This window comes from Typopeltis vanoorti, chromosome 19 (assembly GCF_054136105.1).
Source record: "Typopeltis vanoorti isolate ZY-2024b chromosome 19, IOZ_Tvanoo_1.0, whole genome shotgun sequence".
Lineage (NCBI taxonomy): Eukaryota > Metazoa > Arthropoda > Arachnida > Uropygi > Thelyphonidae > Typopeltis > Typopeltis vanoorti.
The window spans coordinates 89354504-89374318 of NC_143567.1; the positions used below are offsets into that span (position 1 = coordinate 89354504).

Genomic DNA, 19815 nt, shown 5'->3' on the forward strand with positions numbered 1-19815 from the left:
TTTGCCAACTGTATTGCCAATCAGATATTGAATCTATCCAGAGCTAAGTCAGAAAAAACCCACACTAAAATAATTAGGAAGGAATTGACCAGACTTAAAGAAGGTTGTTCTGAAGCAACAATCTGTTGAATCCATTCACCAAAGAACTTCTTGATGCACTCCAGGGAGTGAAAACTGGCAAAGCACCTGGATTTGATAATATTCATCCTAAATTTTTTAATGATCAAATACAGTGGTATGGCTGACAAAATTCTTTTCTAGTGTTCTACAGAGTGGCATATTACCAGCAGAATTTAAAAAATCAAAGATAATAGTTATCCTGAAACCTGGAAAGCATGGTGATAAACCTGAAAACTATAGACCTATATGCTCAGTGTCTGTCTTAAGCTATTAGAAAGACTTATTTACAATAGAATTAGTGCTATTATTATTGACACTCTCCCTCATGAACAGGCTGGTTTCAGGCCTGGGTGCAACTGTGAAGATCAAGTTTTGCCCCTAACAACTCATATAGAATCTGGTTTTGAAAAATGCCTTAAAACTGACAGTCTTTATAGACTTGAAGGCTGCATATGACACCATATGGAGGAACAGCATGATCTATAAGCTCCTTAAAATACTGAAATGTAAAAAAATTACCCATCTGATCAATGCTATTCTGTCTAATAGAACAATACAGGTGTTATAGATGATGATGTGAGCAAGCCAAGAACATTTAACAATGGACTCCCACAAGGGTCAGTTCTGGCCCCTCTTCTATTCAGTTTGTATCTTTCTGACCTTCCAAAGACAATGTCTAGAAAATTTGCATATGCTGATGATCTATGCATCACATTCCAACACCAGAACTTCTGTACTATAGAGCACATACTAACTAGTGACCTAGAGGAGCTAAACCACTTCTTTGAGAAGTGACATCTTATTCCAAGCACTACCAAGACTGAAACATGCTGTTTCCATTTGAACAATAGCATGGCACCTGACATCTTAAGAGTGCCACTAAATGGGAACATACTACGCACAATTTTAATCCAAAGCATCTGGGCATGACCTTAGACAGAACTCTCTCCTTTAATAGACATCTTTTCAATATTGCTGCCAAACTCAGGACTAGAAATAACATACTGCAAAACTTGCTGGAATAACCTGGGGTGGGGGGGGCTTGTGCTCCCACATTAAGGACATCTGCTCTGGCACCATTGAGTGCTAAATACTTCTCAGCTGTTTGGCTGAACAGTGCACACGTTAAATTAATTCATACTGTCCTGAATCAGACATGTGTCTCATTTCTGGAACAATAAAGACTATGCCATCGTATTGGCTTGAGCCACATACAACCACCATAACTACGATGCCAAGATGACCTGATTCACGAATATAATAAAATTTGCCAGAATCCATCACTGAGGGTTATGATGCAACAATAGCATGGCAAATGGAATGGACTACCCAAGCCCCAGTAATCTGGCAGACTGTCTTTAACCCAAACAGCCCTCCATCAGCATTTGACCTACCTCGAAAAATATGGACCTCCCTAAATAGGGTTCACACCAATCATGGTAAGTGCAGAGCTTCCTTGTTTACTTGGGGAATAAGACCAAACTCATCTTGTGACTGTGGTGAGGATAACCAAACTATACAACATATCATGTTTGACTGTCCTCACATAGCCTACATGGGACTTGTAACTGACTTTATAAGTTTCTACAGATGCTGTTGATTGACTGTCGAACTTGGACATTCAATTTTAATTTTATGCTTAAATGTAATGTATATTTTTATATCTATATATGACTACAGTGTAACTTCACTGTTGTGTTCTTTTATACATCTTTTATGCATTTTATTGTCTAATATATCCTTTTTTTTAGTGTGTGTGTGGCGGCATATGCATGTATTCTTCTTAGCAAAATGTTAAATAAATTAATAATAATAATTGTTGGTAAAGAAACTAACAGATAACTCCTAGATATTTTTCTCTATATTCCCAGATGATAACAACACCCATGACACAACTTCTCTGAATTTTTCCATGCATAAATTGGTGACAGCAAAAACAAGTAGAGGTTTTGTTTATTAATATGATAAATCTACAGTATATCAGATGTGTTGAGATTTATTAATGAAGTTTATCTTTAAGGAGAATGAATGAAAGTTGATAGTGGATGCATTAAAAGTAGTTAGTGATCTTGTGTGTCAGGTGAGGGAAGGCATGTACTATTTTGTAGGTGCAGCCATTGGCTAAAAAAAAGATGCATCAAAGATAATTGAATTCTGTAGAAAAAGGTATATCATTAGAACAAATAGGTCTAGCTCTGTGTATAATGTTTTGAGGAGACTGTACTTTTGGACTGGATAATAGTGTGATTGTTTCTATATGGTTCATATAATTGTCCAAAAAAATTGTTTTTAAATACTGTATTTTATGTGTTTATACATAGAAGACAGACTGAGTTCAGAAAATGGTAAGCATTATACAGAAAAAGAACCACAATAATAATAATTATTATTATTATTATTACATTGTTATTAATTTTATAATGTTACTTTTATTTATTTATTTATTTTAAAGATGTAGCTCGGGGACTTGTTAAAGAACAGCAAGGAGTGGTTAAACTAATCCAGTTGCTGCAACGTTTGTTAAAAATGAAGGAAATTCCAGAAAGCTTAAGAAATGTTGCATCTGGTTGTCTGCTTAATCTAACTGAAACATATGGTAAATATATTTGTTTTCCAGATATTTTTACTTATAATGATATAGACATGGCATTATTAATCTAAATTAGTGTCCCCCAAAACTTGGGAGCAGTTTCTTCCCCCCCCCCCCCAGTACAATGTTTTACAGCCCATCGTGTATCCACGCATGTATATACATAGAGTTTGCTGTCTTAAATAATTAAAGTTGTAATACCAGCATAACTATTTGATATTTCTACTGGTATCTAATATTGGTTAGGCAACAGACCAGATGAAGTATATATTTTCCATGTATAAATGCATTATTAAACTTAAAGAAACATGCCTTTTATTTAATTTACTTTTTATCATCATCATCAAATTCCTGCCATGTACCCTCAAGAGGTGTACAGGATATGATAGTACTACATGAAAAATTTACATCATTATTAACTTCCTATTTACAATTTTCCTCCAAATGAGTCTGTTACTTGTCAAGACTTCAACATTATCAGATCTCATATTTCTATCGTCTAAGGCACTTTGTACCATATCAATCCACCTACATCTTGGTCTTCCTCTGGATCGTTTTCCTGCTAACCTGGCAGAGAACACTTGTTTTGCTAATCTTCCCTTGCCCATTCTGTTTAAGTGATCATACCACCTGAGATTAGCTCTGCTAATGCATTCCTGGATGCCAACAATGTCAAGTTCTTTCCTAATATCCTCGTTTTTAATATGATATTGCCATTGATGCCATCTGTTCACGCCTATAATCTTTCTCAGGACTCTCATATCTGTGGTCTCTAGTCTTTGGTCAAGTGTTTTACTTCTGACCTAGCTCTCAGATCCATAAGTTAAAACTGGTTTAAACACTGTCTTGTATACAGCTAATTTAGTGTTTCGACTAATTTCTCTCTTATTCCATATGAATTTATTCATATGGAATAAGCCAAATAGCCAAAATCCACATACAAAAATAAAAACATTTTCATAAAATAAATGAATAGTTTCATACAACTGTATTGTGTAATTCTTCAGATTGAGAAAAACACAGAGAATTTGCAAAGAAATTTCTGAATTAAAAATTGGCATTTTTTAATTCCCTCCATGTAATAGATCTTCAACGTAGGCATGAGATATCATACGTGCAGTTCATTGTTACAAGATATAGAATATCTTGTCTTGCAGCCTAATTTATCAATATGTAGATACTGCCCAGAATTGATTTAAGATTAGGCTTTTTTTTTTTTTTTCTTACATTGGGTCAGACATCATTTCATCTTCCTCGTCATCATCAAATTCCTGACATGTACCCTCAAGGGGTGTACAGGATACGATAATACTACATGAAAAATTTGCATCATTACTATCTACAATTTTCCTCCAAATCAGTCTATTACTTGTTCAAGACTCCACTATTATCATCAGATCTTATATATATCTATCATCTAAGGCACATTGAACTGTATCAATCCACCTATATCTTGGCTTCCTCTGGGTCATTTTCCTGCCAACCTGGCAGAGAACACTTGTTTTGCTAATCTTTCCTCGCCCATTCTGTTTAAGTGATCACACCACCTGAGATTAGCTCTGCTAATGCATTCCTGGATGCCAACAATGTCAAGTTCTTTCCTAATATCCTCATTTTTAATATGATATTGCCATTGATGCCATCTGTTCACGCCTCTAATCTTTCTCAGGACTCTCATATCTGCAGTCTCTAGTCTTTGGTCAAGTGTTTTACTTCTGACCTAGCTCTCAGATCCATAAGTTAAAACTGGTTTAAACACTGTCTTGTAGCTAATTTAGTGTTCCGACTAATTTCTCTCTTATTCCATATGAATTTATTCAATTGGCTTCCTACCATACCAGCTTTGTTGATTCTGTTGTCTATTTCCATATTTAATTTACCATCTTCAGTAAAAATCGTGCCTAAGTAGCTGAAATGTTTTACTTGTTCCACAGGTTCTCCATTCACAACACAGTTGACATTTTCAATAATTCTACCTATTTTCATTGTCTTTGTCTTTTTAATGCTGACCTTCATACCATATCTATTACAACAGTTATTCAATTTAGTCAGGGAATCTTGCAAACTTGTAGCTGATTTATTCAGAAGTATAACATCGTCTGCATAAAGCAAAGAGCTGACATTAACATCTCCAATTCTGATATCATTGTTTAATACCACTTTCCTTCATAATGTGATCCATATAGATAATGAATAACAGAGGGGATAATGTACATCCCTGTCTCACACCAGATTTAACATTAAACCATCATCCTGTACATCCTTCAATTCTAACTGCTGACTTACTACTCAAGTACAGACTAAGCATTGCTTGATATAATTTTCCATTGACACCATATAACTGTAGCGTATTGAATAGCTTCTCTCTTGGCACCTTGTCATATGCCTTTTCCAGATCGACAAAACTTAAATACAGATCTTTGTTATATTCCCATGACTTCTCAACTATTTATCATAAAGTGAAGAACTGACTGACAGCCCCTATTTGGCCCGAATCCTACTTGTTCTTCACCAAGTGTTTCTTCCACAAGTAATTACTCCATACTTCAAGTATATCTTTTTCTCCTCTTTTCATGTCACCTTTATCATCTCTAATTCCTTTTACAGCACTCTTTCCTCCATTTCTTAGCTTCTTCAACAACCTCCAGAATATCTTACCACCTTTGTGATATTTATTTTCTATGTTCTTGCCAAAGTCCTCCAATGACTTTTGTTTAGCTAGTTTTACACAGTGTTTTGCTTTCTTACATTTGTCTCTGTATTCTCTAAGAGCAAAAGCTGACTTATTTGCCAGAAACTTTTGATATGATTTCTTCTTTTCCTTCACTGCATCTTTAACTTCCTGTATCCACCATGGAGTTCTGATTTTTTTATCCTTGCAGACAACCTCACCGAATGCCTCTCTGGCTGAATCAATCAAGGTTTTCTTCAAGGCTTGCCACTGAAGAACCAAGGTTTGGTTCCTGTTCTCGAATACTTTCATTTTTTCTTCAATAATCTTTTTGTATTTTAATCTACAGTTCACATCTGAGAGTTGCTCAACTTTTATTCGCTTTGAAACTTTCTTACATGGTATTCTTTTCAATATGAAATTCAATTTTAACCTGCTCAAGACTAAATAGTGATCACTTCCAATTGCAAATCCTCTGTACAATCTGGTGTCCTGCACCAGGGAGAAAACATCACTATCAACAATAACATAGTCAATGAGACTTTTCTTATTCCTTGTCTCTTCGCTCCATGTGAATTTGTGCACATTTTTATGTTGGAACATGGTGTTAGTAATAACCAGTCCATGTCCTGAGCAGAAATCCAACAGGTATTTGCCATTATTATTAGCTTTGCTCTTTTCTCCAAATTTTCCCAAAATGTTTTTGTATGTCTGACAATCATTTCCTACTCTGCTATTCAGATTCCAACAAGGACCAACTTTTCCTTTTTCATTGTGTCAGTTGCTTTTTCTAAAGCATCAAAAAATTCCTCCACTTTTACCTTAGTAAAACCTTCTGTGGGGCCATAAGCACTTGCTCTTTCTTAAATTTAAGTAAATAATTATTAAATTCTATGTATAGCATTTTTTATGGAATTTGGAATTTCAAGCTATAGATTATAGATTCAGCCTGGATTGATGTGTCAATAACATAAGGTTAGTGGTAAATGCCTGTCAAAGTTATAACTGAAAAGTTTTAATTCATAAATTTTTTTTAATCCCACCATTTATTATACATGTTATTAAATCAAAATTCTTAATAATCATTATTATTCCATTTTAAAAGAACTAACAACAAAACAAAAAATAAGAAAAACTAAATAATTATAAACAAAAATCGATAGAACATGTAAACTGAATGGCCAACATCCGATATCCTAAACAACTACTGAAATATAAGCCAGTTGTAAAGAGAAGGCTGGGTAGACCTCAAAAAAGGATATTGGATGAATAATGAGACCGGAACAGACCAATATGATGTATACCCGTAATTAGCATTATGATGATGATTATTATTTTATCCTATTTTTCCTTTCATGCTGTCACAGACAGATAACTTGGTTTCTTAAAAACATGATCACAGCTTATCATCATCATCATCAAATTCCTGCCATGTACCCTCAAGGGGTGTACAGGATATGATAGTACCACCTATGTCTTGGTCTTCCTCTGGGTCGTTTTGCTGCCAACCTGGCAGAGAACACTTGTTTTGCTAATCTTTGCTCGCCCATTCTGTTTAAGTGACCATACCACCTGAGATTAGCTCTGCTGACGCATTCCTGGATGCTGACAATGTCAAGTTCTTTCCTAATATCCTCGTTTTTAATATGATATTGCCATTGATGCCATCTGTTCACGCCTATAATCTTTCTCAGGACTCTCATATCTGCGGTCTCTAGTCTTAGATCAAGTCTTTTACTTCTGACCCAGCTCTCAAATCCATAAGTTAAAACTGGTTTGAACACTGTCTTGTACACAGCTAATTTAGTGTTCCGACTAATTTCTCTCTTATTCCATATGAATTTATTCAATTGACTTCCCACCATACCAGCTTTGCTGATTCTGTTGTCTATTTCTATATTTAATTTACCATCTTCACTAAAAATCGTGCCTAAATAGCTGAAATGTTTTACTTGTTCCACAGGTTCTCCATTCACAACACAGTTGACATTTTCAATGATTCTGCCTATTTTCATTGTCTTTGTCTTTTTATTGCTGACATTCATACAATATCTATTACAACAGCTATTCAATTTAGTCAGAGAATCTTGCAGACTTGTAGCAGATTTATTTAGAAGTATAACATCATCCGCATAAAGCAAAGAGCTGACATTAACATCTCCAATTTTGATATCAGGTTTAATACCACTCTCCTTCATAATGTGATCTATATAGATAATGAATAACAGAGGGGATAATGTACATCCTTGTCTCACACCAGATTTAACATTAAACCATCTTCCTGTACTTCCTTCAATTCTAACTGCTGACTTACAACTCAAATAAAGACTAAGTATTGCTTGATATAATGCCCCATTGACACTGTATAACTGCAGCATATTGAATAGCTTCTCTCTTGGCACCTTGTCGTATGCCTTTTCCAGATTGACATAACTTAAATACAGATCTCTGTCATATTATTCCCATGATTTCTCAATTATTTGTCATAAAGTGAAGATCTGATCATGACAGCCTCCATTTGGCCTGAATCCAGCTTGTTCTTCACCAAGCTTTTCTTCCACAATTCTTCTCAACCGTTTCTCAAGTATACTTGCATAGATCTTGCCAGGAACACTCAGTAGGGAAATACCTCTGTAATTCTGACATGCAGTTTTATTTCCCTTTTTATATATGGGTACTATGAGAGCTCTACTCCAGTCATCGGGAATTCGTCTCTCTGTCTAGGCTTTCTGAACTATGCAGTGTAGCCACTGTAAGACTCTTATACCACCATACTTCAGCATTTCTGGTCGAATATCATCTACTCCTGCTGCCTTTCCACATTTCAAGCCTTTGATGGCTTTTTCTACATCTAGTACGGATATGTATTCCTGACTGCATGACTGGTCAGTGTTTTTTACCACTGTGCTGTCATCACTGCTTGTTTCATATAGCAGTTTTTCAAAGTAATTACTCCATACTTCAAGGATATCTTTTTCTCCCGTTTTCATGTCACCTTTATCATCTCTAATTCCTTTTACAGCACTCTTCAAGCTTCTTCAACAACCTCCAGAATATTTTGCCACCTTCTTGATATTTATTTTCTATATTCTTGCCAAAGTCCTCCCATGACTTTTGTTTAGCTAGTTTTACACAGTGTTTAGCATTCTTGCATTTGTCTCTATATTCTCTAAGAGCATAAGCTGACTTATTTGACAGGAACTTTTAGTATGCTTTCTTCTTTTCCTTCACTGCCTCTTTAACTTCCTGTGTCCACCAGGGAGTTCTGATTTTTTTATCCTTACAGATAACCTCACCACATGCCTCTCTGGCAGAATCAATCAATGTTTTCTTCAGAGTTTGCCACTGAATCTCCAAGGTTTGATTCCTGTTCTCAAACTCTTTCATTTTTTCTTCGATAATCTTTGTGTATTTTAGCCTACAGTTCACATCTGAGAGCTGCTCAACTTTTATTCGCTTTAAAACTTTCTTACATATTATTCTTTTCAATATGAAATTCAATTTTATCCTGCTCAAGGCTAAATAGTGATCACTTTCAATTTCAAATACTCTGTACACTCTGGTATCCTGCACCAGGGAGAAAACATCACTATCAACAATAACATAGTCAATGAGACCTTTCTTATTCCTTGCCTCTTCTCTCCATGTGAATTAGTGCACATTTTTATGTTGGAACGTGGTGTTAGTAATAACCAGTCCATGTCCTGAGAAGAAATCCAACAGATATTTGCCATTATTATTAGCTTTGCTCTTTTCTCCAAATTTTCCCAAAATATTTTTGTATGTCTGACAATCATTTCCTACTCTGCTATTTAGATTCCCAACAAGGACCAACTTTTCCTTTTCATTTTTCATTGTGTCAGTTGCTTTTTCTAAAGCCTCAAAAAATTCCTCCACTTCTACCTTAGTAGAACCTTCTGTGGGACCATAGGCACAAATAAGTCTCATTGTCCTGTTCTCCATTCTCATATTTGCCCACATTACTCTACTTGAGACTGACTGCCATTCAAGAAGATTAGCCTCATATTTTGTGTTGAATACTATGGCTACTCCTTCTTTTCCTTGATTGTCATTGCCTGAATATAACATTTTGTATTTATTGCTCAGAAAGATCTCACCAGTTTTGGTCTTTTTTGTTTCAGTCATCCCTAATATGTTGATCTGGTACTTATCTAATTCCTCAGCTATCTCCATGTCTTTGCCATTCAGGCTTCTTACGTTGATAGTACCGATCTTTAACTCTGGTGATGTTGAGTTGGGGTTTATTTTCCGATTTCTTCCAGTAGCTGACTTTTCGCTGTTCGCCCTGGTTCCCTGGCGAAAACAATGGGGGCCTTGTTTAACCGGGCAATGCCCCAGCCGGTATGAAATTTTGTCATGTTGTACCATCATTCTATATTTTTGTTTAACCAATAAGAATACAATTTGGTCGGCTAAATCTCAAATTGCCAGCCCATCCTCGTCCGTTCAGTATCAAAGTAGATACCCAACAGGGTGCACCACGAGAAGGTGAGGATTTGACATTAGGACAGAAGCCCTGGTCGGTTCTCCGCATTCCTTTAAAGGCTATGTTTCTCCTCTCAGTTATACAGCTTTGACCCTTAAGCACCCCCACAGCTTATCATAGAGTGCTTAATCCTATCTTCATTGTTTGTAGATTGTAAATTTTCCTTTCATGCTGTCACAGACAGATAACTTGGTTTCTTAAAAACATGATCACAGCTTATCATAGAGTGCTTAATCCTATCTTCATTGTCTGTCGATTGTAAATAGCTGTTTTGCCTATTTTGTGGAATGGAAAATCTGAGTTTCCAGGAGGAACCAACCTTACCACTTCCATATACTGATCCCAATTGGTCTCGAGTCCAGAGCTAACTCACCTTCACTTGAAAAGCCCTACTAAAGGTTCTTCTTATCCTAGAAGGGATCAAAACCAGGTCTTTCCAAACAAATGGCATCGTCCATATCTACCAACTATGAGACTATTATTATTATGACACTGCTTTCCATAAATTAAGGAATAAAGAGAAAATTCATGATAACTCAAAATCTGTGTGATAAATTTTTATGCAATTCGATGAAAAGCAACACGATATAAGATTTGATAGAAACACTCACTGTAATTGTAAAGAAATGGTTAATTCAGTGACAAATGGATACATGAAGACAGTGGTCAAAAACAATAGGTCCAAATGAGATTTCAGAGTGCTTCAATGAGGAATGTGGTCACCCCCCCCCCTCACAGTGATACAGTGCACACAGCTATGTTTGGTGCTGTTTATAATGGTGTCCAGGAGCTCAGTTGGTAATAGCAACCATTGCTCCTTCAAAGCTCTTAGGAGAGCTCCTTCAAAGAACCTCTCACCCTCCTTGTTGCTATTCTATGCATGTATGAAGAACATACAGGCATACATAGTGGAAACATGAATGCTGCAATTTATAGACGAGTTCCTGGACCCCATATGTTCTGTATGTGGGTGCAATAGGTGAGACATTTATCTTACAATATGCTAAAGCTCATCCTCATCGAGTGAAGCTTGTGGACCAATATCTTCAAGAAGATATTGGTCCACAAGCTTCACTCGATGAGGATGAGCTTTAGCATATTGTAAGATAAATGTCTCACCTATTGCACCCACATACAGAACATATGGGGTCCAGGAGCTCTTGTCTATAAGCCACAGCATTCATGTTTCCACTATGAAGAACATACAGGTCGATGCCTCCCCAAACTGTCATCTTCCCTTTACTATAAGTGACCCTTACATGGATATTAGAGGGATGATAATGTGTTCCTGATTCTCTCCAGATCAGAACATGCCTGGTACCACTTTGTAGAGCAAATCAAGAACTGCCTGTAAAAAATACTGATCCCAATTGGTCTTGAGTCCAGTTGATGTGGAGCCTGGCTCATTTCAAATGTTTTCTCCCATGATGTGGGGATAAGGGCACACAGACTACCAGTCGTCTAGCATACAGACCACCTTTGTGAAGCCTTCTGTGCACAGTGGAAGCATATACCAATGTTCCCGTAACCGGTGTGAGATCAGATTGTAGCTGATTTGGGATAGCTCTCCTGTTTCGATGATCAGATAATTGGAGAAATTGGCCTGCTGCAGCTGTGGCCAGTAGCTTTCCTTCACTTCATCTCTGGGATGATGTTTTTAACTTGTTGGCCGAGTGGTTTGCGTACCCGCTCTCCAGCCAAAAGGCTGCGGGTTCGAATCCCGCTGTGGGCATGGATGTCTGTGAAAGTACTAGTGGTGGTAGTCGGCAGTAGAGGGTGTTAAATGATAAAGGTTGGTGGAGTGGTGAGACGAAGAGTTGTAGAGTTGATGCCATCCCTCGATGAGTCTTTGGACTCCCTGGAGGTGTGATATAATAATAATAAATAACTGTTCTAATTGGTTCCACAGTCTGTGAACCATGGAAAGACTTATGCAACCATCTGGCTACCTCTGCCTGACTTTGGCTGAACTCTAGTCTTACAATGGCTCGCCATCTGAATTCATCAGTTAAATTATGTCTTGCAGCTATATTCAAGAATTTTGCTGTCACGAAATGTCTTGTTCTCACTCCAGACATGAAATGGAAAACCACTCCAAAATGCCTACTTTTATGCCATGGATCATTTGCATATATCACTGAGTTACCACTCATTTGTGTCATTCTTTACATAATGTGATATGATATGTGTTTTGTTATTTTAATTTTTCTCTTTGTTCCTTAATTTATGGAAACCAGTGTGTTATTATTATATTGATGATAATGTTTGTGGGTCTGTGTGTAATGTAAGACTTGTTTAGTTCAGCCATCTGGGCAAAATAGTAACATGTTTATCAACTTTCATAGTGATATTAATCACTAATAGCACTGATAGTCCCAAGCGAAGGGTAAAATGTTAAAATCTGAACTTACACTGAGTAAACACTCCTCAGTTTGACATCTGTGATGGTTTCATAAACCCTTGTAAGCAATTAGAAAACAAACAAAAACAACAGCTTATGACAATAACTAGATATCATTTAAATACTGGAGTTTCAGCTAAAAAACTGATAGAAATGATGTTGAGTTTTCTTGGGTTAAAATGTCTATTTTCTCAGGTTAAATTATTCCATAAACAATGAGATCAAATGGTAATAGCTTACATTAGCTGATTTGGGTTATATCTTGTGTTAATAGTATGTTACATGTGTTAACATAAGCAAAAGAATGGCTATATTATTGATAATAGATATTTGCTTCATTTATATATAATGTATTATTAAACTTTTTGTATGTTCTGGTTATGATGCTATTTATTGAAACTTTGTCTAAAAGAGGTTCAAGAACACGCTCTACAAGCTGGAATTGTGGAGGTATTATTACAATATTTGGAGAGATTTCACTCTGATGAAGACATTGCCACACATTGCATATATGTTTTAAGCTATTTGGCTGATTTTGGTAAGTAAATTTGTGAAAAAACAAACTTTTCTACCTTATTTTGTTTTTAGTTTGCTAATTGAAAAATTAATTTTCTATTTAGATGAATCTCATTTTAAGCATTTGAATTGTCCACTGATTTAATCTATATAACCATTATGTTGTTCATTTCAGAGCAACCAATAGCAAGAGCTTTCTTATAGGTTTTACAATGATTTTAATGAGTGGTTTTGAAATTTTGTATATACACAAAATCATGACATATAATCAAATTGAATAAAAGGTATAAAACTCTCTTTAAAAAGAGATCTTACCGAAGTCAAACTTTAAGCTTTGTTGCCATTGTCTAAGCAAAGCTAAATAAATTGGGTTGTTGTTGTTGTTGTCGAGTCCATTGAAGAGCTTCTAAATATGACTGTGGATCTGTAGAACTACTTTGGCAATCTGTTGAACTTTGATGGAGTAGAGCTTTTCTCTAGGGTTATTGTCAATTTTCTGTAGAGCAGCAGCAATTGCTGGACAAGAATAGATATCGGCAGGTGTTAGTTCAACTCCTGGACAGTTCTTGCATGTTTCATAGCTCCCACTACAGTCTGGCTGTATTTTCATGCCTTTAAAATATTCCGTTCTTAGTCTGGTGATGATTGTGGTTATTTCTCTATTTTCATTAATTTCACTGATTTCATTCTTCTTCTTGATAGTTTGTTTTACCAATTTTATTTTGATGACAGAGTTAGCATCAGTTAGTGATAGTGGGTGTAATTTTTGAGGTATGTATCTTGCTTCGTTGGCTAGTCTGTCTGTCTGCTGTTCTGTTACCTTCAATATTTACATGGGCTGGTATCTATTGCAGTGTATAGTTGTTATTTTTCAAATTTAAAGTTATTAGTAGTTCATGAATTTCCTGTGTGAGTTTCGTTTCCTTATTTGAAAAAATAAATCAATGTTTTCAATAAATGCATTTTATTCTCCTCAGTAATAAGTCTTGTATAAACTGTTAAAAGCTCTATCAATTTAAAAAAAAAATTTTTTATGGGAAATGGTATATAATAATAGTGATAATTTTCTGGTATATTTTTGTATACTTGACCATTCAGTTTTCATCTATGATGTAGCTGAATGAACTGTCATATGTGGGTAAACAGTAAATTCAGTTGTTATCATCATCATACATAGATGATGATAACAACTGAATTTAGAAAATTAACAACTGAACATAGAAACTCCATGAAAAGTTACATCATTATTAACTTCCTATCAACAATTTTCCTCCAGATTAGTGTTATCTGTCAACATTCCAATATTATCAGAGCTTATATTTCTGTCTTCTAAGGCACTTTTTAGTGTATTAATCTACCTACATCTTGGGGTTCCTCTGGGTCTTTTTCCTGCCATCCTAGCAAAGAACACTTGCTTAGTTAATCTTTCCTCTCCCATTTAAGTGGCCATACCACCTGATATTAGCTCTGCTTATACATTCCTCAATGCTAATAATGTCAAGTTCTTTCCTAATAGTCTCATTTTTAATATGATACTAATATTGATGCCATCTGTTCAGTCTCCTAATCTTTCTCAGGACTCATATCTGTGGCATTAGCGGTTTTATTTCTAACCCAACTCTCAGATCCATAAGTTAAAATTGGTTTGAACAATGTCTTGTAGACAGCTAGTTTAGTGTTTTGACTAATCTCTCTCTCTCTCTCTCTCTCTCTTATTCCATATAAATTTATTTGGTTGACTTCCTATCATACCAGCTTTGCTAATTCTGCTGTCTGTTTCCATATTTAATTTGCCAAAGAAATATAGCTAAAACCATAGTATAGAAAGCTTACTAAGATTCTTGGGACAGATTTATTAATAAAATAGAAGTCATACATGTAAAACAAGACATAGCCTGCAAAATGTTAAGGAAATTAAACAACGAAAAAGAGATACAGCATAAATCAACATAATACAAGAGAAACAATGGATAGAACATTATCAGAATTTATGGTATTATTACCCAAATTTAATAACAGAAATCAGCACTGATATAGAACCAATAAAATTATTAAATTATTTAAGGAATTTACAACGTATACTGGAATATTAATTAAAAGAAACTTTAATAAATACTTCCTATATTTCGGCAGTGTCACTTTGCCATCTTCATGGGAACATACAAATATGACAAACCTCAACAAATTCGAGTGCATGAGACTGCCCCAAATTTGGGAGACTTACATCATGAGAACATCAGTCCAATGGCCAAGACAACCCAATATAGCCCACTGGGGGGGGGGGGGGCACCATTAGGACTTTAGGAACAACAATAGTGTCTTATCTTCTGCCTCATTTGCTTTTTGTAGTGCCTGCATGCATGTGTCATATTTGTTCCCATGACGATGGAAACATAACGTTCCTATTTGTTCCCATGACGATAACAATGGAAACCAAATTGTCCTAGGACCATCAGATAATGCTACAAGGATTAGAGGAGTCAGTTTCATCATAAAAAAGACAACTAAAAATATTCTTTCTTGCACAATCCACTCTGTATGACTAGGAACTACTAAAATTAAAAATAGGAGAATCAGTAACAATAAAAATAATAATAGTTTATGTACCTACTTCAACAGCTGACATAGAAGAAATAGAAAACTTCTATGAATGCCTACGAGAAACATTACAGAAGAAAACAACACACACTATAGCGTGTAGGGATTTCAATGCAAAGATGGTTACAGGATCTAGTGAAGAAAAATACATTGAACCATCAGTGAAAGGGGAAAGAAATGAACGAGCTAAACTTTTTTGTTGAAGCAGAAAGGCTTTACATTATGAATAGTTTTTTAAAAAGAGAACTGGAAAAAGATGGACTTGGCGATCTCCAAATGGAGAGACAAGAAATGAAATTGATTTCATCCTAACAAATTGCAAAAGAATAGTAAAAAATGTTTGAAGTCGTAAAAAACCTACTGTGATATTCATTCAGATCACCGTCAAATAAGAACCACCCTCAAAATACATGGAAAAAACGAAGAACATATACGAGCACAGTCCAACTGTGCAAAATACTCAAAACAGATAAATTCAGAAAAAATGTGGAAGATACTGACTGGAAATTAAAAAATGACATTGACGAAGATTTAACAAATTTTAATAATCATTTACTGAATTGCAAAGAAAGAGCCTCCTAAGACCTGGGAATGCCTATCAGCGAGAATGATAGACCTATTGAAGAAAGGAAGACAACTGTAAGATACAGGAAAAGACTGTTTAGAATATAAAGATCTGTAAACAACTGAGGCAGAATATCAAAGATAACTATAATGTGTATAGAATGACAAAATTATCAGAAACAGCTAGGCTCTGCAGTAGCTTAAGAAAAAGTAGAAAAAGAAATAAGTATAAGCCATCCACTACCATCAGCCTTCATAGATAATCAAGGAAACAGGCACATAAATAGAGGTGAAATGGAAAAATAATAAAATCATTTTATGGAACCTTTACTCATCTAAACAAGTAGTCACAGTTCCAATACTAGATAATATTTTGGAATACCACCTGTCCTACCGGAAGAAGTAAAAAAATGGCTATCCACCATATGAAAACTGACCGATCACAGGAATTGACGGTTAAAAATCTGATGAATTATAGAATAACCGGTGGAGTCATTCTAAACAGAATACAAAACTTCATCAATGAAAACAGCTGAAGAGAACAGGCCAGTTTCAAAAGAAGCTTTTGGACAATAGATCACATTCAAACTATTACTCAACTAACAGAAAGATGCAGAGAATACCAAATGACACTTAGTTTTCTTTTTATAGATTTTAAAAAGGCATTTGACGACTGGTGAACATAATGCAGTATTCCAAGCTTTAAAAGAACGGGGAGTAGAAATAGCATATATCCAGCTCATATATACAAAGAAGGGACAACAAATATCACTCTTTTCAATCATCCAGTTAAAATTAATTTAAGTAGAGGAGTACGTCAGATCAATGTCTTATCACCTAATCCCTTGACATCTACTCTGGACAGCATCAATCGAAAAACTGACATGAAAGGAGGAATAAACATTGATGGTGAAATGTTAAAAATATTCTATTATTTGCTGATGATGTGGTATTAATATCTCAACCCCTAAACTCTTAGAATCAATGCTGAATGATATAATCCAAAACTGCCAAAAAATTGGATTGTAAATACATCCAGACAAAACAAGATGAATGAAAAACGAATACTGTAAAGATTATGCAATTGTTCTAGAATCCCACACCATCGAAAAACTTGAAAATTACATCTGCCTTGGACAGCTATAAAAATGAATAATGACATATCAAATGAAATAGCAAGGAGAAAAAGAGCTGCTTGGATGGCTTTCAACAAAATAAAATTAACAGTTATCAACCGAAACATAGATATAGAAATAAGAGCCCATCTTAATAGTTACATCCTACTAGCATTAACTTATTGCTGTGAAACATGGAACACAACTTTAAAAGAAGAACAAAGCTTAATAACAACTCAATGTGCAGTAGAAAGAAGAATGTGCAATATAAGTAAAATATACCACGTAAGACACAGAAATCAGGAAGAAGCCTGGACTCAAAGATGTAATAAAAGCAATTTACAACAGCAAAAGTAGATGGGCAGGACATCTCACCATAATGAGAGACAACAGATGGACAGTCGTTAGAGTAACAAATTGATATCCGAGAGAAGCCAAAAGGAGACCTGGAAGACCGGCCTTGAGGTGGGAAGATCCAATGATCAAGAAAGTTGGAAGAAAATGGAGAAGAAAGGCTTAAGACAGAAATAGTTGGATTCTTTTTGACTTACAGTCATAGAGAAATCTTGACTGAAATCACAGGTCCATCAAGGTAATGACAGTTGGTTTGGGTGATTTATAGCCTTCCTCAATGAGTCCTTCCCTGGAGGTTTTAGATAATAATAATCATATAGGCAACATAATGTATTGGCACTGGCAGCAAGTTTATACATTAGGCCAATAGCAGTCAACATGTTAATGTACACTCATTCTTTTGGCATTGTTTCACTAATAATTCTTTGGTTATGTTTTTCGTGTATTAAGTTCATAATGTGATGTAATATTTATTAATATTGTTGATGGACATTTTTATATCAGGCTGTTAATGATTTTATTGATTTGTTAATTATTTATGCCTTTAAATTTTCTGTTTGTTATCCTAGACCCTGGGAAAACTAGACTAATGGATCAGTCAGTATTGTCTGCACTTGTTAATATGCTTAATAAAGATTTACAAGAAGAAGTTCTTGAATCTCTTCTGGAATTATATGGAAATCTTGCAGATAATGGTATATTTCAGTATATTATTCATTCATAATTTGAATTTATTTCTAGAATAAGTGAAGAATGTGCACAAATAATATTAGTGGTCTTTGAAAGGTTCATTTGTAGAATTGTGGGATAAAGTTTCTTTTCTTTTTAACATTAATGCCATAAATGGACTAAGGATTATATAATCCACTAACCCTACTCTAGTGATCAAACATTGAACATTTTCAAACTGTTTCAGCCTCTGATTAAGTAGGGTGTAGTCTCATTCACACTAGGTGATGACATTAATTTACCACTTAGGCATTCACAAAACGTTCATAGATTCAATTCCATGGCTTGCTGGTTAGAGAGTACACCATCCACTATGTCAACCATGACAACATTTGCTAAGTAATAAAAATATGCTTTCCAGACATCACAGAATAGCACCTTCTGTTTTATCATAATCCTTAAACAAAAGATACTGTTCTGTAGTGTGTGGTCCACTTTGACTTTTCACACCTAACATACTGTACATTTAACTAAGTGAATTTCACTCTTTTATAGTTTACTAGCATTAGCTAGTAAAGTCTAGTTTCTTAATGAAAACACTATGCATAACACAAGTTAATAAAAAGATAAATTCAGTATTATAATAAGAACTTGGCATATTAGCTAAAAGGAAACATAACATATTATGTGAGTGAATGTTACCTAAGGAATAACTTGATCAGTCGCTACTGACATAGCAGTGGAATCTTTGAAGGCTTTCGATGTGTCACACTCATAATGTAAAATTTCACTATGACAATTATACTAATACTCTCAGTGTAACTGCGTTGGTCATCTCTGGGTCTTTTCACTATGTTGGGCAGCTCTTTTTCTTAATAGCTATCAAAAGTGTATATATATATATATATGCCAGCCTGCAGGCCCGGCGTGTGCGAAGTGTGCAATATACACAGCCGCCGCAGAAGAAAAGGCGCCTAAAAGATGTCAAAAAATATGAGATAAGAGTTTAAACGAACAACGAATGGTACAGAATGATACATATAATTATGAATATACGTCATCTTCCGTTCGGGCACATTCAGATCTTCCTGGAAACGAACAAATAAATTCTGAAATTGTATCCTGGACCCGATTATATCACTTAATATTTTATTAAAATTTACAAAAATATACCGAAAAAGTTACGAAAAAGAGCATTACAGAATGTGATAACATGGAAGACCAACAATTGGAAGAAAAATGTAGTTCATTAGAAAAAGCATTAAGTGACAAAGAAAACAAGGACATTGAAGCAGAAGAACTGTAAACAGAGCTGAAATTATTATCTAGAAAAATTGAAGAAAATAGTACACCAGAAATGGTTTTGAAGTGGATTTATAGCAACAACCTTGAAGAACTCTTTGCAAATTCACTGATTGCATTGAGAATACTATTGACTTTGCCCATTTCAGTTGCTAAGGGAGAGAGAACATTTTCTAAATTACAATTAATAAAGAACTACCTGCGATCAAGCATGAGTCAGGAAAAACTGAATGGTTTGTCACTAATTTCAATAGAAAATAATATTGCTCAGTCTAACAACATTGATGTACTTCGACAGGATTTCTCTAAAATGAAAGCCAGATGAGTCCCTTTTAGCAAAATTAATGTAAAGAATATTTGAATAAATCTCTTAATTTTATATTGCTATTTTATATTATTTTGAAAATG

General features: G+C 35.0%; 1 protein-coding gene across 2 annotated transcripts in view; it reads left to right on the plus strand.

Annotated features, from left to right (window-relative positions):
- The window catches only part of LOC150096323 (rap1 GTPase-GDP dissociation stimulator 1-like), a 266122-nt gene that overhangs the window by 74309 nt on the left and 171998 nt on the right, over positions 1-19815 (plus strand). For both annotated transcript variants that reach the window (XM_090408894.1, XM_090408895.1), the window contains exons 5-7: positions 2573-2716; positions 12702-12827; positions 18006-18131. In XM_090408894.1, the coding sequence (XP_090265020.1) occupies positions 2573-2716; positions 12702-12827; positions 18006-18131 (396 nt within the window). The remainder of the gene's footprint in view (positions 1-2572; positions 2717-12701; positions 12828-18005; positions 18132-19815) is intronic.